At 49.1% G+C, this 23,342-nt stretch overlaps 1 protein-coding gene across 4 annotated transcripts in view; it reads left to right on the top strand.

Annotated features, from left to right (window-relative positions):
- Positions 1-23,342, top strand: part of LOC311124640 (receptor expression-enhancing protein 3-like) — a 51,583-nt gene that overhangs the window by 6,845 nt on the left and 21,396 nt on the right. For all 4 annotated transcript variants that reach the window (XR_014612781.1, XR_014612782.1, XR_014612783.1 and 1 more), the window contains exon 2: positions 8,579-8,651. Coding sequence is in view for 1 of the 4 variants with exons in the window: in XM_084198752.1 (XP_084054878.1) it covers positions 8,579-8,651 (73 nt within the window). In the remaining 3 variants the exon portion in view is untranslated. The remainder of the gene's footprint in view (positions 1-8,578; positions 8,652-23,342) is intronic.

Below are 23,342 nucleotides of genomic sequence, written 5' to 3'. Positions count from 1 at the left end.
GTTGTTGTCCTGTTGGAAGGTGAACCTTCACCCCAGTCTGAGGTCATGAGCTCTCTGGAGCAGGTTTTCATAAAGGATCTCTCTGTACTTTGCTCCGTTCATCTTTCCCTCGATCCTGACGAGTCTCCCAGTCCCTGCTGCTGAAAAACATCCCCACAGCATGATGCTTCCACCACCATGCTTCACTGTAGGGATGGTGCCAGGTTTCCTCCAGACGTGACGCTTGGCATTCAGGCCAAAGAGTTCAATCTTGGTTTCATCAGACCAGAGAATCTTGTTTCTCATGGTCTGAGTCTTTAGGTGCCTTTTGGCAAACTCCAAGCGGGCTGTCATGTGCCTTTTACTGAGGAGTGGCTTCCGTCTGGCCACTCTACCATAAAGAAACCAGACCTGCTATTCATTGCTGACTTTGAAAAGGCTTTTGATAAAGTACGACTGGAGTTTATATATGGTCTAAACCATGTGCCATGGAATCGGTATGTCAAAAATCTCATCCCAACTATTTTGCAATCTAAATGTATATGGCACGTTTGGTCCATAAATGAAACTGGTATACTTTTGTATCTATCACAGTTTTCTTTAACCAATTATGGTCTTTATCGCGGCCGACAGACAAGTTCCTTACTTTCCCCCTTCCACTTTCCTCTTCCATTTTTGCGGTAATGCTGCAATTATTTGGTTGTAATTTTGGGTAGAGCAGACATTTCCATATGTTTTCATTAGTTGCATGTGCGACACCTCCAACAGTCCTACCTATGATATAATTTACGAAGATTATGCCTTTTAAATAAAAAATATAAATAATTTAGTATATTTGAATTTAACCACTATTTGTTGCATTTTGTTCTGTAGTTTCTGGTGGATTAAATTGAAATTGCAACCAACTTTATATGGCTTGTTTTAGAAATAGTGAAATTTGGGAGGTTTCCTTTTCAAATAACTGAAAGTGGGAGGTTATAATCTGAATAAAGGGAAAAAGGCCATTCTTGAGCATAGGGTGACACATTCTTACTAATCTCCTAGAGAACCAGTTTGAATTTAAGTATACCTTTTGTATGACTGAAGCCTTTAGTGAGAGGTCTAATGCTTTAATATTTACTAATTTCTGCCCTCCGAATTCATATTCATTATAAATAGGCCCTTTTTTAATTTTGTGTGGCTTGCCGTTCCAAATAAAATGGAGAAAAAAAAATATATTTTTTAACTGTTCGCTAGGTGTAGGCAAGACCATAAGCAAATAGGTAAACTGGGATAATACTAAAGAGTTAATCAGGTAGATTTTTCCACAAATAGACAGGTATTTACCTTTCCATGGTAGCAAGATCTTATCTATGTTTGTAAACTTTCTATTAAAATTGATTTGAGTGAGAATTTATTTATTTATGGGATTTATACAGAGTATATCCACATCACCATCAGACCATTCTATTGGTAAACTACACGGTAAAAAGTTGTATTTTTTTTAGCGATCCAATACGTAATATAGTATATTTATCATAATTTGGTTGTAATCCAGAGGTTAGATAATGTGTCTAGATCCTTTCTCAGGCTGTGGCGGGATCCCCATTTTGGATTTAAAAGAACATGAATCATCAGCGTACAATGACACCTTTGTCTTTAAGCCCTGAATTTCTAATCCTTTGATATTATTGTTGGATCTGATTTTAATAGCTAACATCTCGATGGCCATAATAAATAGATACGCCGATAGTGGACAACCTTGTTTCACTCCTCTTGACAGTTTAAAATTCTACTTTCTGAGAAGTAGCCATTATTTACTATTTTACACTTAGGGTTACTATACATGATTTTAACCCATTTTATAAGAGAATCTCAAATTGAAATGTTCCATTTTTATATATAAACCCCAGTTGTTCTTTTATCAAATGCCTTTTCGAAGTCTGCTATGAATAGCAGGCCTGGTTTCCCAGATTTTTCATAGTGTTCTATTGTTTCCAGTACTTGTCTGATTAGAATGAATAATGTCCGACAATACCTTTTTAATTCTATGCGCTAAACAATTTGTTGCGTCACAACACTGAATCCTTTCGAATGCACTTTAGACAGGTGTGTGCCTTTCCAAATCATGTCCAATCAGTTGAATTTATCACAGATGGACTCATCAATTTGTAGAAACATCAAGGATAATCAATTGAAACCTGAGCTCCATTTCATATCTCCCATCAGATAAAAACAACAACGGCTCCAATGGGCTGAAACCTGAGCTCCATTTCATATCTCCCATCAGATAAAAACAACAACGGCTCCAATGGGCTGAAACCTGAGCTCCATTTCATATCTCCCATCAGATAAAAACAACAACGGCTCCAATGGAAACCTGAGCTCCATTTCATATCTCCCATCAGATAAAAACAACAACGGCTCCAATGGAAACCTGAGCTCCATTTCATATCTCCCATCAGATAAAAACAACAACGGCTCCAATGGGCTGAAACCTGAGCTCCATTTCATATCTCCCATCAGATAAAAACAACAACGGCTCCAATGGAAACCTGAGCTCCATTTCATATCTCCCATCAGATAAAAACAACAACGGCTCCAATGGGCTGAAACCTGAGCTCCATTTCATATCTCCCATCAGATAAAAACAACAACGGCTCCAATGGAAACCTGAGCTCCATTTCATATCTCCCATCAGATAAAAACAACAACGGCTCCAATGGGCTGAAACCTGAGCTCCATTTCATATCTCCCATCAGATAAAAACAACAACGGCTCCAATGGGCTCGCGATCGCCAACAATGGAAAAACATTGCCTGGTCCGGCCAGTCCCGGTTCCTGTTGCGCCATGCTGATGGCAGTCAGGATTTGGTGTAAGCAGCATGAGTCCATAGCCCCATACTGCCTGGTGTCAACGGTACAGGCTGGTGGTGTATTAGTCTGGGGAATGTTTTCCTGGAACACGTTCGGTCCCTTGATACAAATTGAGAAAATTGATTCCCTGAAGAATTCACACTGTTCTGGAGGCAAAGGGGGGGTCCAACCCGGTACTTGGTGGGGGTACCTAATAAACTGAGCGTATAAGGGTGAAAATCTCTCCCTGTTCGTTTTCTGTTTCATGGCCTCTGTCCAGGGATCTACCTCACTCGCCTCCACCATGACAGGCCGTTTATTTAGCCGTTGCCATAGAAACAGCAGAGGAGCTATACAGGGTCTCTAAGAATAGTCCTGGTTGGCTGTAGTCAGACATTCCTTTCTCCAGCCTTCCTCCAACAGGGACCTAAGGAAGGCTGTAACTGCTACTTGTTGTATTAATGGAGGTCTGCATCTAGCTCCACCCACAACACAGACAGCAGGCATCTAGCTCCACCCACAACACAGACAGCAGGCATCTAGCTCCACCCACAACACAGACAGCAGGCATCTAGCTCCACCCACAACACAGACAGCAGGCATCTAGCTCCACCCACAACACAGACAGCAGGCATCTAGCTCCACCCACAACACAGACAGCAGGCATCTAGCTCCACCCACAACACAGACAGCAGGCATCTAGCTCCACCCACAACAGACAGCAGGCATCTAGCTCCACCCACAACAGACAGCAGGCATCTAGCTCCACCCACAACACAGACAGCAGGCATCTAGCTCCACCCACAACAGACAGCAGGCATCTAGCTCCACCCACAACACAGACAGCAGGCATCTAGCTCCACCCACAACACAGACAGCAGGCATCTAGCTCCACCCACAACAGACAGCAGGCATCTAGCTCCACCCACAACACAGACAGCAGGCATCTAGCTCCACCCACAACAGACAGCAGGCATCTAGCTCCACCCACAACAGACAGCAGGCATCTAGCTCCACCCACAACACAGACAGCAGGCATCTAGCTCCACCCACAACACAGACAGCAGGCATCTAGCTCCACCCACAACACAGACAGCAGGCATCTAGCTCCACCCACAACACAGACAGCAGGTGTCTAGCCCCACCCACAACACAGTCAGCAGGTGTCTAGCCCCACCCACAACACAGACAGCAGGCATCTAGCTCCACCCACAACACAGACAGCAGGTGTCTAGCTCCACCCACAACACAGACAGCAGGTGTCTAGCCCCACCCACAACACAGACAGCAGGCAGGAGACACACCATACAAGTAGATATACACTGGGAAGAAAATACTAACATTCCTTCCTACTGGAGAGCAATGCTGGCAACGACTTATTCACCATGTTTTAAGCTAATTTTATAAAGCATTCACCAAAATAAGCATTCATATTATTACACGTCACCAAGTGTTTTTCCCCTTTGAACAGAAGCTGCCGGTAGGATATCAATAGGATACCTACAGCATATTCAACTGTATTAGATAGTGTAAGGAAATGTCTGTTCAGAGTGCATTTAGTTTAGACATCACTACCAGACCATCACCCTCCATACCCCCAGGTGGCAGTAGGTTAGCTATACTCTCAAGGATACTCTGAGGCAATTTCTTGTTTGGAATTGATCAAATCTATTTTTATTTGGCACATGCTTCGTAAACAACCGGTGTAGACTAACAGTGAAATGCTTACTTACGGCCCCTTCCCAACAACGCAGAGAGAAAGACAATCGAGATACAATAGATAAGTAAAATACTTAATAATAAATACACAATGAGAAACGATAACTTTGCTATATACAAGGTACCAGTACTGAGTGGATGTGCAGGGGTACCAGGTAATAACATGGCTATTGATAGATTAATTTGTATTTTAAGAATAATGACTAAAGGATTTCACCCCAAATACAGTATAAATGTGTGAACGGTGTTAGTTATAATGTAGTGTCAACCCACTAACAGAGGGGGAGTAGTTCGAAAATGCTGAGAAAGCATTCCAGGGTGAAGGGGACTGAGAAGCTGTTTAAAGGTGGGCGGAGCAAAGTGCCTTTGTGTGTCAGGGGGTATAAAGGCTGTGTATGTATTTTTTGGCGCCAGAGCTCTCCATGAATAAAAATACAGATCATTCTTGCTGGTTGCGGACCTTTGTTTAATTCATGATTAAACCAGATAATTTACACCCTCTGGGAATTATTCAGAGCATTAAGTTTGATTAATTAGAGAGAGAAATTCTCGTGACAGCTATATACAGGAAGTACCAGTACTGAGTCAATGTGCAGGGGTACCAGGTAGATATGAGGTAGATATGTACATATAACTACATTTACATCATTTAGCAGACGCTCTTATCCAGAGCGACTTACAAGTTGGTGTGTTCAACTTATGATAGCAAGTGGGACAACCTCTTTAAAAAAAAAACGTTTTTATGGGGGGGGGGGGGGGGGGGTGTAGAAGGATTACTTGATCCTATTCCAGGTATTCCTTTTAAAGAGGTGGGGTTTCAAGTGTCTCCGGAAGGTGGTGAGTGACTCCGCTGTCCTGGCGTCGTGAGGGAGCTTGTTCCACCATTGGGGTGCCAGAGCAGCGAACAGTTTTGACTGGGCTGAGCGGGAACTGTGCTTCCGCAGAGGTAGGGGGGCTAGCAGGCCAGAGGTGGGTGAACATAGTGCCCTCGTTTGGGTGTAGGGTCTGATCAGAGCCTGAAGGTAAGGAGGTGCCGTTCCCCTCACAGCTCCGTAGGCAAGCACCATGGTCTTGTAGTAGATGCGAGCCTCAACTGGAAGCCAGTGGAGTGTGCGGAGGAGTGAGGTGACGTGAGAGAACTTGGGAAGGTTGAACACCAGACGGGCTGCGGCATTCTGGATGAGTTGTAGGGGTTTAATGGCACAGGCAGGGAGCCCAGCCAACAGCGAGTTGCAGTAATCCAGACGGGAGATGGCAAGTGCCTGGATTAGGACCTGTGCCGCTTCCTGTGTAACTAGGGATAAAGTGACAGACAGTAAACAGTAGCAGCGTATGTGATGAGTCAAAGTTAGTGTAAATGCAGATAGTTGAATAGTGAAAAAAGAAAGTATTCCTCAGTCTTCTGGGAAGGGAAAGGGGGAGACCTGGTCAGTTAAAACAATGCCTGGTGTAGAGGTCCTGGATGGCAGGGAGCTCGGCCCCAGGGATGTACTGGGCACTACCCTCTGTAGCGCCTGAACAACTTTGAGGATCTGACGGTACCATCTTCACGACTGTGTTGGTGTGTTTGGACCATGATAGATTCTTAGCGATGTGGACACCGAGGAACTTGACGCTCTCGACCCGCTCCACTACAGCCCCGTCGATGTGAATGGGGGGGGCGTGCTCGGCCCTCCGTTTCCTGTAGTCCACGATCAGCTCCTTTTTGTCTTGCTGACGTTGAAGGAGAGGTTGTTGTCCTGGCTCCACACTGTCAGGTGTCTGGGACACATTCATTGGGTCACGCTTTATTTGGATAGTCTGCATTTCCCATCTGTAGATGCTTAAAGATGGTCATACTATCAACAAACTACCTGTTGATAAAGCAACTGCTTGTTATGGTTAGGTTTATAATAAGGGTTAGCGGGAGGGTTAATGTTAAGGTTAGGGTTAGGGTTAGGGTTGGGGTTAGGGTTAGTGTTAGGGTTGGGGTTAGGGTTAGTGTTAGGGTTAGTGTTAGGGTTAGGGTTGGGGTTAGGGTTAGGGTTAGGGTTAGTGTTAGGGTTAGGGTTGGGGTTGGGGTTAGGGTTAGGGTTGGGGTTAGGGTTAGGGTTAGGGTTGGGGTTAGGGTTAGGGTTAGGGTTAGGGTTGGGGTTGGGGTTAGGGTTGGGGTTAGGGTTAGGGTTGGAGCTAGTGTTAATAGATAGTAAGTTGAAATGCTACTGATAGTGGTCCTCTGTAGCTCAGCTGGTAGAGCATGGCGCTTGTAACGCCAGGGTAGTGGGTTCGATCCCCGGGACCACCCATACACAAAACATTTATGCACGCATGACTGTAAGTCGCTTTGGACAAAAGCGTCTGCTAAATGGCTTTATTATTATTATTATTATGATAGTCCATCTGTAGATGCTCTACAGACGATCCAAATAAAGCGTTACCAGTCATTGTTTACCTGGCCTGCAGAAATAGACAATTTCCTGCTCGGGCAGGCTGCAGTATTTTCACACTGGGGAGGAGGCATATTTCTCCATAAACCCTGAACATGAAGGAGACGGAGCCTGCAGAGAGGCTTCTTGAAACAATTTTGTGAAATGGGGCCTCACTAGCAGCACGCAGCTGAAAAAATATACCCGCACACAAGCCTTGACATTCTGTTTCAGGTTAACTTTCCCAGTTTCCTGGTTAAAAAAATAATAATTCTGACTGTACACAGCTCCTAGCATGCACAATGCCTGGGAGAGAGCCAGATGTAGAGTTACTGGGCTAGAGAGCTAGAGGGGAAGATTTTAAGATCCAGGCAGAGATCAACTCCAACATCTGGTTTCAGCTACAGGGTAAAGGGCTGATTTCTTTCCCCTGTGGAAATACAGATCTGTTGCTAAAGCACAATTTTGTGTTCCTTTCAGCCATCTTTTATGGTTAAAATGACAAGACATTTAGATCCAGATCTGTCCTGGTCATTATCCTGACTCAAATTAAAATGTTAGCCTTGTTTCCAGTAGAAGTTAACTATATACTGAACAAAAATATAAGAACCATAGCCTGATGTAGTACGTCTGGTATGGGTCATCCTTTCACTGGGACGTGTTCTGGTCTGGGTCATCCTCTCACTGGGACGTGCTGGGTTGTGTTCTGGGTCATCCTCTCACTGGGACGTGCTGGGTTGTGTTCTGGGTCATCCTCTCACTGGGACGCGCTGGGTTGTGTTCTGGGTCATCCTCTCACTGGGACGTGCTGGGTTGTGTTCTGGGTCATCCTCTCACTGGGACGTGCTGGGTTGTGTTCTGGGTCATCCTCTCACTGGGACGTGCTGGGTTGTGTTCTGGGTCATCCTCTCACTGGGACGTGCTGGGTTGTGTTCTGGGTCATCCTCTCACTGGGACGTGCTGGGTTGTGTTCTGGGTCATCCTCTCACTGGGACGTGCTGGGTTGTGTTCTGGGTCATCCTCTCACTGGGACGTGCTGGGTTGTGTTCTGGGTCATCCTCTCACTGGGACGTGCTGGGTTGTGTTCTGGGTCATCCTCTCACTGGGACGTGCTGGGTTGTGTTCTGGGTCATCCTCTCACTGGGACGTGCTGGGTTGTGTTCTGGGTCATCCTCTCACTGGGACGTGCTGGGTTGTGTTCTGGGTCATCCTCTCACTGGGATGTGCTGGGTTGGGTTCTGGGTCATCCTCTCACTGGGACGTGCTGGGTTGGGTTCTCTCCCATCCTCTCACTGGGACGTGCTGGGTTGTGTTCTCTCCCGGAGTCCCCACTGAACCCAATGCCCCCTCCCAGACAAGCTTGGGTCCCAGGATGTAAATGAAGAGCACATGTTGGATGAAATGTATATGTTGTGAGACCGGGTCAGCTTCCCCCATGTGTAGGGAGTGTTAGTTTATCCTCCTGCCACTAGGCTAGATGTGGGAGGCTGGTTCAACACAGCAACACGTTGCAGGCTGTGATATGGAGCTGGCTTGTTGCTTCTTTAGTTGAGCTGAAGTTGTCTCCTTTATGTGCTCTTGGTGGAAAACCCTTTGCCTTGACGCTGATAGTTTCATATTTCTCTGGTCTCTCCACACAGGCTCGTCTTCGGGACTCTGTATCCTGCATACTATTCCTACAAAGCAGTGAAAACCAAAAACGTCAAGGAATATGTAAGTACAAAAACCCTTATTTCCACATCATTGATTTCATCATACTAGTGTGTATTAAAGGTGTCTGCAATAGAATACATGTGATAAACGGATGCATTTTCTAAAGCTTCCAAAAGATGTTTCCAATGGTGGGGGAGTGCCAAGATGGGGGCATGGGGACTTCAACACAGGGATCTAGTGTATTTATGATTCATTGGGTGAACCCCATGCCACTTACCGGTACTCCATGTCTGGTCTGAAGGTATTGAGAACAAGTCCAGGCATGTGAATGGGAGTTAACTGCCTATGACTGGATCAAACACAGTGACATGCTCGCTATCTATCTGTGGAGACTTGCAGCAGGACACTGTAAAGGCTGGGCTCCTGCCCTTACTAGAATGATCCCAGCAGGTGCCTTACAGGAATGCTAAATTGAGCATGTGGCCAACAGGTTTAGGAGAGATTAGTTTCGAGAATATCCTCAGTCTCCTCTCAGCCCTCTCTCCTCCTCCATCTCACCATGCTACTCTCCCTCTCTCCTCAGCCCTCTCTCCTCCTCCATCTCACCATGCTACTCTCCCTCTCTCCTCAGCCCTCTCTCCTCCTCCTCCATCTCACCATGCTACTCTCCCTCTCTCCTCCTCCATCTCACCATGCTACTCTCCCTCTCTCCTCAGCCCTCTCTCTCCTCCTCCATCTCACCCTGCTACTCTCCCTCTCTCCTCAGCCCTCTCCTCCTCCATCTCACCATGCTACTCTCCCTCTCTCCTCAGCCCCCTCTCTCTCTCCTCCATCTCACCCTGCTACTCTCCCTCTCTCCTCAGCCCTCTCCCTCTCTCTCCTCCTCCATCTCACCATGCTACTCTCCCTCTCTCCTCAGCCCCCTCTCTCCTCCTCCATCTCACCATGCTACTCCCCCTCTCTCCTCAGCCCTCTCTCCTCCTCCATCTCACCATGCTACTCTCCCTCTCTCCTCAGCCCTCTCTCCTCCTCCATCTCACCATGCTACTCTCCCTCTCTCCTCAGCCCTCTCTCTCCTCCTCCATCTCACCATGCTACTCTCCCTCTCTCCTCCTCCATCTCACCATGCTACTCTCCCTCTCTCTCCTCCTCCATCTCACCATGCTACTCTCCCTCTCTCCTCAGCCCTCTCTCTCCTCCTCCATCTCACCATGCTACTCTCCCTCTCTCCTCAGCCCCCTCTCTCCTCCTCCATCTCACCATGCTACTCTCCCTCTCTCCTCAGCCCTCTCTCCTCCTCCATCTCACCATGCTACTCTCCCTCTCTCCTCAGCCCCTCTCTCCTCCTCCATCTCACCATGCTACTCTCCCTCTCTCCTCAGCCCTCTCTCCTCCTCCATCTCACCATGCTACTCTCCCTCTCTCCTCAGCCCCCTCTCTCCTCCTCCATCTCACCCTGCTACTCTCCCTCTCTCCTCAGCCCCCTCTCTCCTCCTCCATCTCACCCTGCTACTCTCCCTCTCTCCTCAGCCCCCTCTCTCCTCCTCCATCTCACCCTGCTACTCTCCCTCTCTCCTCCTCCATCTCACCATGCTACTCTCCCTCTCTCCTCAGCCCTCTCTCCTCCTCCTCCATCTCACCATGCTACTCTCCCTCTCTCCTCCTCCATCTCACCATGCTACTCTCCCTCTCTCCTCAGCCCTCTCTCCTCCTCCTCCATCTCACCATGCTACTCTCCCTCTCTCCTCCTCCATCTCACCATGCTACTCTCCCTCTCTCCTCCTCCATCTCACCATGCTACTCTCCCTCTCTCCTCAGCCCTCTCTCCTCCTCCTCCATCTCACCATGCTACTCTCCCTCTCTCCTCCTCCATCTCACCATGCTACTCTCCCTCTCTCCTCCTCCATCTCACCATGCTACTCTCCCTCTCTCCTCAGCCCTCTCTCTCCTCCTCCATCTCACCCTGCTACTCTCCCTCTCTCCTCAGCCCTCTCTCCTCCTCCATCTCACCATGCTACTCTCCCTCTCTCCTCAGCCCTCTCTCTCTCCTCCTCCATCTCACCCTGCTACTCTCCCTCTCTCCTCAGCCCTCTCCCTCTCTCTCCTCCTCCATCTCACCATGCTACTCTCCCTCTCTCCTCAGCCCCCTCTCTCCTCCTCCATCTCACCATGCTACTCCCCCTCTCTCCTCAGCCCTCTCTCCTCCTCCATCTCACCCTGCTACTCTCCCTCTCTCCTCAGCCCTCTCTCTCCTCCTCCATGTCACCCTGCTACTCTCCCTCTCTCCTCAGCCCCCTCTCTCCTCCTCCATCTCACCATGCTACTCTCCCTCTCTCCTCAGCCCTCTCTCTCCTCCTCCATCTCACCCTGCTACTCTCCCTCTCTCCTCAGCCCTCTCTCCTCCTCCATCTCACCCTGCTACTCTCCCTCTCTCCTCAGCCCCCTCTCTCCTCCTCCATCTCACCATGCTACTCTCCCTCTCTCCTCAGCCCCCTCTCTCCTCCTCCATCTCACCATGCTACTCTCCCTCTCTCCTCAGCCCCCTCTCTCCTCCTCCATCTCACCATGCTACTCTCCCTCTCTCCTCAGCCCTCTCTCTCTCCTCCTCCATCTCACCCTGCTACTCTCCCTCTCTCCTCAGCCCCCTCTCTCCTCCTCCATCTCACCATGCTACTCTCCCTCTCTCCTCAGCCCTCTCTCTCCTCCTCCATCTCACCATGCTACTCTCCCTCTCTCCTCAGCCCTCTCTCTCCTCCTCCATCTCACCCTGCTACTCTCCCTCTCTCCTCAGCCCTCTCTCCTCCTCCATCTCACCATGCTACTCTCCCTCTCTCCTCAGCCCTCTCTCTCTCCTCCTCCATCTCACCCTGCTACTCTCCCTCTCTCCTCAGCCCTCTCCCTCTCTCTCCTCCTCCATCTCACCATGCTACTCTCCCTCTCTCCTCAGCCCCCTCTCTCCTCCTCCATCTCACCCTGCTACTCTCCCTCTCTCCTCAGCCCTCTCTCCTCCTCCATCTCACCCTGCTACTCTCCCTCTCTCCTCAGCCCCCTCTCTCCTCCTCCATCTCACCATGCTACTCTCCCTCTCTCCTCAGCCCCCTCTCTCCTCCTCCATCTCACCCTGCTACTCTCCCTCTCTCCTCAGCCCCCTCTCTCCTCCTCCATCTCACCATGCTACTCTCCCTCTCTCCTCAGCCCTCTCTCTCTCCTCCTCCATCTCACCCTGCTACTCTCCCTCTCTCCTCAGCCCTCTCTCTCCTCCTCCATCTCACCATGCTACTCTCCCTCTCTCCTCAGCCCTCTCTCTCCTCCTCCATCTCACCATGCTACTCTCCCTCTCTCCTCAGCCCTCTCTCTCCTCCTCCATCTCACCCTGCTACTCTCCCTCTCTCCTCAGCCCTCTCTCTCTCCTCCATCTCACCCTGCTACTCTCCCTCTCTCCTCAGCCCTCTCTCTCCTCCTCCATCTCACCATGCTACTCTCCCTCTCTCCTCAGCCCCCTCTCTCCTCCTCCATCTCACCATGCTACTCTCCCTCTCTCTCCTCCTCCATCTCACCCTGCTACTCTCCCTCTCTCCTCAGCCCTCTCCCTCTCTCTCCTCCTCCATCTCACCATGCTACTCTCCCTCTCTCTCCTCCTCCATCTCACCATGCTACTCTCCCTCTCTCCTCAGCCCTCTCTCTCCTCCTCCATCTCACCATGCTACTCTCCCTCTCTCCTCAGCCCCCTCTCTCCTCCTCCATCTCACCATGCTACTCTCCCTCTCTCCTCAGCCCCCTCTCTCCTCCTCCATCTCACCCTGCTACTCTCCCTCTCTCCTCAGCCCTCTCTCTCTCCTCCTCCACTCTCCCTCTCTCCATCTCACCCTGCTACTCTCCCTCTCTCCTCAGCCCTCTCTCTCCTCCTCCATCTCACCATGCTACTCTCCCTCTCTCCTCCTCCATCTCACCCTGCTACTCTCCCTCTCTCCTCAGCCCCCTCTCTCCTCCTCCATCTCACCATGCTACTCTCCCTCTCTCCTCCTCCATCTCACCCTGCTACTCTCCCTCTCTCCTCAGCCCTCTCTCTCCTCCTCCATCTCACCATGCTACTCTCCCTCTCTCCTCAGCCCCCTCTCTCCTCCTCCATCTCACCCTGCTACTCTCCCGCTCTCCTCAGCCCTCTCTCTCTCCTCCATCTCACCATGCTACTCTCCCTCTCTCCTCAGCCCCCTCTCTCCTCCTCCATCTCACCCTGCTACTCTCCCTCTCTCCTCAGCCCTCTCCTCCTCCATCTCACCATGCTACTCTCCCTCTCTCCTCAGCCCCCTCTCTCCTCCTCCATCTCACCATGCTACTCTCCCTCTCTCCTCCTCCATCTCACCCTGCTACTCTCCCTCTCTCCTCAGCCCCCTCTCTCCTCCTCCATCTCACCATGCTACTCTCCCTCTCTCCTCCTCCATCTCACCATGCTACTCTCCCTCTCTCCTCAGCCCTCTCTCTCCTCCTCCATCTCACCCTGCTACTCTCCCTCTCTCCTCAGCCCTCTCTCTCCTCCTCCATCTCACCCTGCTACTCTCCCTCTCTCCTCAGCCCTCTCTCTCCTCCTCCATCTCACCCATGAGGGTCACACTCTCAAAGTGTTAGGACGTTCTGTTATCATCAAGTCTTTCACTTTCTAGATACTAAATGTACAAGTAAAGAGTGTAGGGCCTACATAAGACTTGTCATTCACGGAAGTAACTGGGCCGTTTTCCTGGAATGATGAGTGTTCAGATTGAAAGTTAATTTCAGTAAACCCTCGAGTCAGACTTTAACTGGCTGGGTTGGTTGTAGAACACTGAGTACAGAGCATTTTACCACCAAGCCATTTCAGAACATGTCATTACTGGGGTTACGCTTGTCTTTTTAAATGCACAGTAAACGGCAGACTAGTAATTGAGAAACCTCCCCTGAAAATAGCCTGGACAAATCACGCTTTGTTGTTGCTCTTTTTATAGTTGCTTGTTTGCTCTGAAGTAAATATGAAAAGTCTTTATACATCTGCTTATATCACTACACACATATAGGACTATAGTAGCCTGCTGAGCCCATGTAAAGTGACTATATCACTACATATAGGACTATAGTAGAGTGCTGAGCCCATGTAAAGTGACTATATCACTACATATAGGACTATAGTAGAGTGCTGAGCCCATGTAAAGTGACTATATCACTACATATAGGACTATAGTAGCCTGCTGAGCCCATGTAAAGTGACTATATCACTACATATAGGACTATAGTAGACTGCTGAGCCCATGTAAAGTGACTATATCACTACATATAGGACTATAGTAGCCTGCTGAGCCCATGTAAAGTGACTATATCACTACATATAGGACTATAGTAGAGTGCTGAGCCCATGTAAAGTGACTATATCACTACATATAGGACTATAGTAGAGTGCTGAGCCCATGTAAAGTGACTATATCACTACATATAGGACTATAGTAGAGTGCTGAGCCCATGTAAAGTGACTATATCACTACATATAGGACTATAGTAGACTGCTGAGCCCATGTAAAGTGACTATATCACTACATATAGGACTATAGTAGAGTGCTGAGCCCATGTAAAGTGACTATATCACTACATATAGGACTATAGTAGCCTGCTGAGCCCATGTAAAGTGACTATATCACTACATATAGGACTATAGTAGCCTGCTGAGCCCATGTAAAGTGACTATATCACTACATATAGGACTATAGTAGCCTGCTGAGCCCATGTAAAGTGACTATATCACTACACATAGGACTATAGTAGCCTGCTGAGCCCATGTAAAGTGACTATATCACTACATATAGGACTATAGTAGCCTGCTGAGCCCATGTAAAGTGACTATATCACTACATATAGGACTATAGTAGCCGGCTGAGCCCATGTAAAGTGACTATATCACTACATATAGGACTATAGTAGCCTGCTGAGCCCATGTAAACTGACTATATCACTACATATAGGACTATAGTAGACTGCTGAGCCCATGTAAAGTGACTATATCACTACATATAGGACTATAGTAGACTGCTGAGCCCATGTAAAGTGACTATATCACTACATATAGGACTATAGTAGACTGCTGAGCCCATGTAAAGTGACTATATCACTACATATAGGACTATAGTAGCCTGCTGAGCCCATGTAAAGTGACTATATCACTACATATAGGACTATAGTAGCCTGCTGAGCCCATGTAAAGTGACTATATCACTACATATAGGACTATAGTAGCCTGCTGAGCCCATGTAAAGTGACTATATCACTACATATAGGACTATAGTAGCCTGCTGAGCCCATGTAAAGTGACTATCACTACATATAGGACTATAGTAGCCTGCTGAGCCCATGTAAAGTGACTATATCACTACACATAGGACTATAGTAGCCTGCTGAGCCCATGTAAAGTGACTATATCACTACATATAGGACTATAGTAGCCGGCTGAGCCCATGTAAAGTGACTATATCACTACATATAGGACTATAGTAGCCTGCTGAGCCCATGTAAAGTGACTATATCACTACATATAGGACTATAGTAGCCGGCTGAGCCCATGTAAAGTGACTATATCACTACATATAGGACTATAGTAGCCTGCTGAGCCCATGTAAAGTGACTATATCACTACATATAGGACTATAGTAGCCTGCTGAGCCCATGTAAAGTGACTATATCACTACATATAGGACTATAGTAGCCTGCTGAGCCCATGTAAAGTGACTATATCACTACATATACATACAGTGCCTTCGGAAAGTATTCAGACCCCTTGACTTTTTCCAAAAAAAATTTAGGTTACAGCCTTATTCTAAAATGTATTAAATTGTTTTTTCCCCCTCATCAATATACACACAATACCCCATCATGACAAAGAAAAAACAGGTTTCTAGAAATTTTAGCAAATGTATACAAATAAAAATAAACTACACAAGTATTCAGACCCTTTACTCAGTACTTTGTTGAAGCACCTTTGGCAGCGATTACAGCCTCGAGTCTTCTTGGGTATGACGCTACAAGCTTGGCACACCAGTATTTGGGGATTTTCTCCCATTCTTCTCTGCAGATCCTCTCAAGCTCTGTCAGGTTGGATGGGGAGCGTTGCTGCACAGCTATTTTCAGGTCTCTCCAGAGATGTTAGATCGGGTTCAAGTCCGGCCTCTGGCTGGGCCACTCAAGGACATTCAGAGACTTGTCCAGAAGCCACTCCTGTGTTGTCTTGGCTGTGTGCTTAGGGTAGTTGTCCTGTTGGAAGGTGAACCTTCAGCCCAGTCTGAGTTCTGGAGCAGGTTTTCATCAATAATCTCTCTGTACTTTGCTCCGTTCATCTTTCCCTCGATCCTGACTAGTGTCCCAGTCCCTGCTGCTGAAAAACATCCCCACAGCATGATGCTGCCACCACCATGCTTCACCGTAGGGATGGTGCCAGGTTTCCTCCAGACGTGACGCTTGGCATTCAGGCCAAAGAGTTCAATCTTGGTTTCATCAGACCAGAGAATCTTGTTTCTCATGGTCTGAGTCTTTAGGTGCCTTTTGGCAAACTCCAAGCGGGCTGTCATGTGCCTTTTACTGAAGAGTGGCTTCCATCTGGCCACTCTACAATAAATGCCTGATTGGTGGAGTGCTGCAGAGATGGTTGTCCTTCTGGAAGGTTCTCCCATCTCCACAGAGAAACTCTGGAGCTCTGTCAGAGTGACCATCAGGTTCACCTCCCTGACCAATATGGGATTCATCATTTTTGGTCATTCAGAGTGTATGTTACTGTTTCTCATATAGCTTTTCACACAGGGCACCTTTCCCTTTCGCCGGGCGGGTCGTTTTGGAAAATGTTTGGCAATTTGAGTATACCCACTTCTCTACACGACTGCACAAATCTGATTGGGTCACTTGTAACTTGCTGTTTGGACAGTCAGTATTCCAAAACAGATTTGAGCCTTATTCCTGCCGTGGGAACAAGGCTTTAGTTACAAATAAGGCATAATAGTTAGAACAAGTTAACATGTCATTCCTCAGAGCCCGCGGCTTGTTGGCATCTCCTCTCCCAGAGTCTAAGACTGAGGAATGCTTGCTTTGGACGGGAGCCTGTAGCCTGGACTGAGCTGCTCACGCCTTCATGCAGGGTTCCCTAACTGGGGGGTCTGTTTGGACATTACAAGACTGTAAAACACCAGCAAATCAGCTCCAAGTGATTTTAATTTCGGGAAATCTGTTCCAAAGTATTCCCATGCATAATAGAGATTAACAGCAAGGTTTGAAATGATTTGTTTTTGTCAAATATGATATCTGTTTGGTCTTTTTGTGGTCAATTTGCAGTCTACAAATTCTTCCCATGTAGTTCTCTAGATTCTTCTTCAATCATCCAGTGGTTTACTAGGATATGAAGGTGAAGGCCGCCTGCACAGGGACTTACACATACAGGAGACAGAACGGACACATTGGAAATGCATTCAAGAGACTCCAGAAAGCGCTTCTTAAATGAGGTGGTGCACTATTCTATAGGGAGCCATTTGGGACACAGCCAAGTCACTCATACCACTACCAAAAAGGGGTCAGACTGCTACAGGACAGCTTAGCTCAGCCATGTTTTAATTTAAGATACGATCAGACTGATACAGTACAGCTTAGCTCAGCCATGTTTTAATTTAAGCTAGGATCAGACTGATACAGTACAGCTTAGCTCAGCCATGTTTTAATTTAAGCTAGGATCAGACTGATACAGTACAGCTTAGCTCAGCCATGTTTTAATTTAAGCTAGGATCAGACTGATACAGTACAGCTTAGCTCAGCCATGTTTTAATTTAAGCTAGGATCAGACTGATACAGTACAGCTTAGCTCAGCCATGTTTTAATTTAAGCTAGGATCAGACTGATACAGAACAGTTTAGCTCAGCCATGTTTTAATTTAAGCTAGGATCAGACTGATACAGTACAGTTTAGCTCAGCCATGTTTTAATTTAAGCTAGGATCAGACTGATACAGTACAGCTTAGCTCAGCCATGTTTTAATTTAAGCTAGGATCAGACTGATACAGTACAGCTTAGCTCAGCCATGTTTTAATTTAATGCAGGTATTTGTTGGCCTGGCTGCTAGTAAAGGTTTTCCTCCCACAGTCTGAGGAATGTAAAATGTCCTCCATATATTTGTATCTGGGATCTGGTCAGCTCTTTGTCTGTCTGCTGTCTATAAGGAGGATGAGATGGACACCCAGTCATCATGGCCCAATACCCCTGAGTCTTTGTCTCTCCGGGTGCATCCCAAATGGCACCCTATTCCCTATATAGTGCACTACTAGGGCCCTGGTCAAAAGTAGTGCACTAATAAAAGGAATAGGGTACGAGTTGGGACGCAGCCTGTCTCTAGCCTGGAGCGTTGATCAGCCTCGGTCGGAACTCTCAGACAGGCACGGAGCTAATGGGAGTTCAGCTGGAGGTCGCCATTCCACCGCTGCACACATTCATTTGACTTGGTTCACTGAGGCTGAAAATATCACCTAATACCTCCGAGAGCCACAGAGAGCCCTAACACAAGGCTTCCTCTCATCACATGACTGTCTGCGCTACCTTTTTGAGATTGAAATGCTAAGGAACCCTTGAAAGCCTGGTGGAGCTGGGCTCTAAGGCGTAGCCTAGCTCAGGGAGAGAGGGGGGAGATGGGCTCTAAGGCGTAGCCTAGCTCAGGGAGAGAGGGGGGAGATGGGCTCTAAGGCGTAGCCTAGCTCAGGGAGAGAGGGGGAGATGGGCTCTAAGGCGTAGCCTAGCTCAGGGAGAGAGGGGGGAGATGGGCTCTAAGGCGTAGCCTAGCTCAGGGAGAGAGGGGGGAGATGGGCTCTAAGGCGTAGCCTAGCTCAGGGAGAGAGGGGGGAGATGGGCTCTAAGGCGTAGCCTAGCTCAGGGAGAGAGGGGGGAGATGGGCTCTAAGGCGTAGCCTAGCTCAGGGAGAGAGGGGGGAGATGGGCTCTAAGGCGTAGCCTAGCTCAGGGAGAGAGGGGGGAGATGGGCTCTAAGGCGTAGCCTAGCTCAGGGAGAGAGAGGGGAGATGGGCTCTAAGGCGTAGCCTAGCTCAGGGAGAGAGGGGGGAGAGCAGCCCCTGTCTCTGTGTAGCCTCAGTCAGACAGTAATGATGCCTCCTTGTCACACATTAATGACCTACTCTATGGTTTGTTAAATGAGTTATTCAGCAATACATAGTGAGCGTGTTTCAGTCCTATATACAGTCCTGTCACGTCTACTCAGGTAATGCTGTCTGGTCTGTCCTGTCTGGTCTGTCTGGTCTGTCTGGTCTGTCTGGTCTGTCTGGTCTGTCTGTCTGTCTGGTCTGGTCTGTCTGGTCTGTCTGGTCTGTCCTGTCTGGTCTGTCTGGTCTGTCTGGTCTGTCTGTCTGTCTGTCTGGTCTGGTCTGTCTGGTCTGGTCTGTCTGGTCTGGTCTGGTCTGTCTGGTCTGTCTGGTCTGTCTGGTCTGTCTGGTCTGGTCTGTCTGGTCTGTCTGTCTGGTCTGTCTGGTCTGTCTGGTCGGTCTGGTCGGTCTGGTCGGTCTGGTCTGGTCTGTCTGGTCTGGTCTGTCTGGTCTGTCTGGTCTGGTCTGTCTGGTCTGGTCTGTCTGGTCTGTCTGGTCTGGTCTGTCTGGTCTGTCTGTCTGGTCTGTCTGGTCTGTCTGGTCTGTCTGGTCTGGTCTGTCTGTCTGGTCTGGTCTGTCTGGTCTGTCTGGTCTGTCTGGTCTGGTCTGGTCTGTCTGGTCTGTCTGGTCTGGTCTGTCTGGTCTGTCTGGTCTGTCTGGTCTGGTCTGTCTGGTCTGGTCTGGTCTGGTCTGGTCTGTCTGGTCTGGTCTGTCTGGTCTGTCTGGTCTGGTCTGTCTGGTCTGTCTGGTCTGTCTGGTCTGTCTGGTCTGGTCTGGTCTGTCTGGTCTGTCTGGTCTGGTCTGTCTGGTCTGCCTGGTCTGGTCTGTCTGTCTGGTCTGTCTGGTCTGGTCTGGTCTGGTCTGTCTGGTCTGTCTGGTCTGTCTGTCTGGTCTGTCTGGTCTGTCTGGTCTGTCTGGTCTGGTCTGGTCTGTCTGGTCTGTCTGCCTGGTCTGTCTGGTCTGTCTGGTCTGTCTGGTCTGTCTGGTCTGGTCTGTCTGGTCTGGTCTGGTCTGTCTGGTCTGTCTGTCTGGTCTGTCTGTCTGGTCTGGTCTGTCTGGTCTGTCTGGTCTGTCTGTCTGGTCTGTCTGGTCTGGTTTGTCTGTCTGGTCTGTCTGTCTGGTCTGTCTGGTCTGTCTGGTCTGTCTGGTCTGTCTGTCTGGTCTGTCTGGTCTGTCTGGTCTGGTCTGTCTGTCTGTCTGGTCTGTCTGTCTGGTCTGGTCTGTCTGGTCTGTCTGGTCTGTCTGGTCTGTCTGTCTGGTCTGTCTGGTCTGTCTGGTCTGTCTGTCTGGTCTGTCTGGTCTGTCTGGTCTGTCTGGTCTGTCTGGTCTGGTTTGTCTGTCTGGTCTGTCTGTCTGGTCTGTCTGGTCTGTCTGGTCTGTCTGGTCTGGTCTGTCTGGTCTGTCTGGTCTGGTCTGTCTGGTCTGTCTGTCTGTCTGGTCTGTCTGGTCTGGTCTGTCTGGTCTGTCTGTCTGGTCTGTCTGGTCTGTCTGTCTGGTCTGTCTGGTCTGTCTGGTCTGTCTGTCTGGTCTGTCTGGTCTGGTCTGTCTGGTCTGTCTGTCTGGTCTGTCTGGTCTGTCTGGTCTGGTCTGTCTGGTCTGTCTGGTCTGTCTGGTCTGTCTGGTCTGTCTGTCTGGTCTGGTCTGTCTGGTCTGTCTGGTCTGGTCTGTCTGGTCTGTCTGGTCTGGTCTGGTCTGGTCTGTCTGGTCTGTCTGGTCTGTCTGGTCTGGTCTGTCTGGTCTGGTCTGTCTGGTCTGGTCTGGTCTGTCTGGTCTGGTCTGTCTGGTCTGTCTGGTCTGGTCTGTCTGGTCTGGTCTGTCTGGTCTGTCTGGTCTGGTCTGTCTGGTCTGTCTGGTCTGTCTGTCTGGTCTGGTCTGTCTGGTCTGTCTGGTCTGTCTGGTCTGTCTGGTCTGTCTGGTCTGGTCTGTCTGGTCTGGTCTGTCTGTCTGGTCTGGTCTGTCTGGTCTGTCTGGTCTGTCTGGTCTGTCTGGTCTGGTCTGTCTGGTCTGGTCTGTCTGTCTGGTCTGGTCTGTCTGGTCTGTCTGGTCTGTCTGGTCTGTCTGGTCTGGTCTGTCTGGTCTGTCTGGTTTGTCTGTCTGGTCTGTCTGGTCTGGTTTGTCTGTCTGGTCTGTCTGTCTGGTCTGTCTGGTCTGTCTGGTCTGTCTGGTCTGGTCTGTCTGGTCTGTCTGTCTGGTCTGTCTGGTCTGTCTGGTCTGGTCTGTCTGGTCTGTCTGGTTTGTCTGTCTGGTCGGTCTGTCTGGTCTGTCTGTCTGGTCTGTCTGGTCTGGTCTGTCTGGTCTGTCCTGTCTGGTCTGGTCTGTCTGGTCTGGTCTGTCTGGTCTGTCTGGTCTGTCTGTCTGTCTGTCTGGTCTGGTCTGGTCTGTCTGGTCTGTCTGGTCTGTCTGGTCTGTCTGTCTGGTCTGTCTGGTCTGTCTGTCTGGTCTGGTCTGTCTGGTCTGTCTGGTCTGTCTGTCTGGTCTGTCTGGTCTGGTCGGTCTGGTCTGGTCTGGTCTGTCTGGTCTGTCTGGTCTGGTCTGTCTGGTCTGGTCTGTCTGGTCTGTCTGGTCTGGTCTGTCTGGTCTGGTCTGTCTGGTCTGTCTGGTCTGGTCTGTCTGGTCTGGTCGGTCTGGTCTGTCTGGTCTGTCTGGTCTGGTCTGGTCTGTCTGGTCTGGTCTGTCTGCCTGGTCTGGTCTGTCTGGTCTGTCTGGTCTGTCTGGTCTGTCTGGTCTGTCTGGTCTGGTCTGTCTGGTCTGGTCTGGTCTGTCTGGTCTGGTCTGGTCTGTCTGGTCTGCCTGGTCTGTCTGTCTGGTCTGTCTGGTCTGGTCTGGTCTGTCTGGTCTGTCTGCCTGGTCTGGTCTGTCTGTCTGGTCTGGTCTGTCTGGTCTGTCTGGTCTGTCTGGTCTGTCTGGTCTGGTCTGTCTGGTCTGTCTGGTCTGGTTGGTCTGTCTGGTCTGTCTGGTCTGTCTGTCTGGTCTGTCTGGTCTGTCTGGTCTGTGTCTGGTCTGGTCTGTCTGGTCTGTCTGGTCTGGTCTGTCTGGTCTGTCTGTCTGGTCTGTCTGTCTGGTCTGTCTGGTCTGTCTGTCTGTCCTGGTCTGTCTGGTCTGTCTGGTCTGTCTGTCTGGTCTGTCTGGTCTGGTCTGTCTGTCTGGTCTGTCTGGTCTGTCTGGTCTGGTCTGTCTGTCTGGTCTGTCTGGTCTGTCTGGTCTGTCTGGTCTGTCTGGTCTGGTCTGGTCTGTCTGTCTGGTCTGTCTGGTCTGTCTGGTCTGGTCTGTCTGGTCTGTCTGTCTGGTCTGTCTGGTCTGTCTGGTCTGGTCTGTCTGGTCTGTCTGGTCTGGTCTGTCTGGTCTGTCTGGTCTGTCTGGTCTGGTCTGGTCTGGTCTGTCTGGTCTGTCTGGTCTGTCTGGTCTGTCTGGTCTGGTCTGGTCTGTCTGGTCTGGTCTGGTCTGGTCTGGTCTGGTTTGTCTGTCTGGTCTGTCTGGTCTGTCTGGTCTGTCTGGTCTGGTCTGGTCTGTCTGGTCTGGTCTGTCTGGTCTGTCTGGTCTGGTCTGTCTGGTCTGTCTGGTCTGTCTGGTCTGGTCTGGTCTGTCTGGTCTGTCTGGTCTGTCTGGTCTGTCTGTCTTGTAAGGTGCCTAACTAGCTGGCTGGCTGGCTGGGTGGCTCCCAGCTGACACCCTATTCCCTTTCTAGTGCACTACTAATGACCCAGAGCCCTTTCTAGTGCACTACTAATGACCCATTGCCCTTTCTATTGCACTACTAATGGCCATGGGCCTTTCTAGTGCACTACTAATGACCAGAGCCCTTTCTAGTGCACTACTAATGACCAGAGCCCTTTCTAGTGCACTACTAATGACCAGAGCCCTTTCTAGTGCACTACTAATGACCAGAGCCCTTTCTAGTGCACTACTAATGACCAGAGCCCTTTCTAGTGCACTACTAATGACCAGAGCCCTTTCTAGTGCACTACTAATGACCAGAGCCCAATAGGGGGCACTATATAGGGAATAGGGTGGCATTTGGGATGCAGACCAAGACCTACTAGTGGTGATCATCAGCTACATCTCTCATGGTATCTATATGGGGTATGACATCTAGCATACTGTTCCATGGTATCTATATGGGGTATGACATCTAGCATACTGTTCCATGGTATCTATATGGGGTATGACATCTAGCATACTGTTCCATGGTATCTATATGGGGTATGACATCTAGCATACTGTTCCATGGTATCTATATGGGGTATGACATCTAGCATACTGTTCCATGGTATCTATATGGGGTATGACATCTAGCATACTGTTCCATGGTATCTATATGGGGTATGACATCTAGCATACTGTTCCATGGTATCTATATGGGGTATGACATCTAGCATACTGTTCCATGGTATCTATATGGGGTATGACATCTAGCATACTGTTCCATGGTATCTATATGGGGTATGACATCTAGCATACTGGTCCATGGTATCTATATGGGGTATGACATCTAGCATACTGTTCCATGGTATCTATATGGGGTATGACATCTAGCATACTGTTCCATGGTATCTATATGGGGTATGACATCTAGCATACTGTTCCATGGTATCTATATGGGGTATGACATCTAGCATA

This window comes from Coregonus lavaretus (assembly GCF_964263955.1).
Source record: "Coregonus lavaretus genome assembly, contig: HAP1_SCAFFOLD_451, whole genome shotgun sequence".
NCBI classification, from domain to species: domain Eukaryota; kingdom Metazoa; phylum Chordata; class Actinopteri; order Salmoniformes; family Salmonidae; genus Coregonus; species Coregonus lavaretus.
Note: the sequence above shows the minus strand (reverse complement) of the source record. Positions and strands in the feature narration are given on the sequence as shown.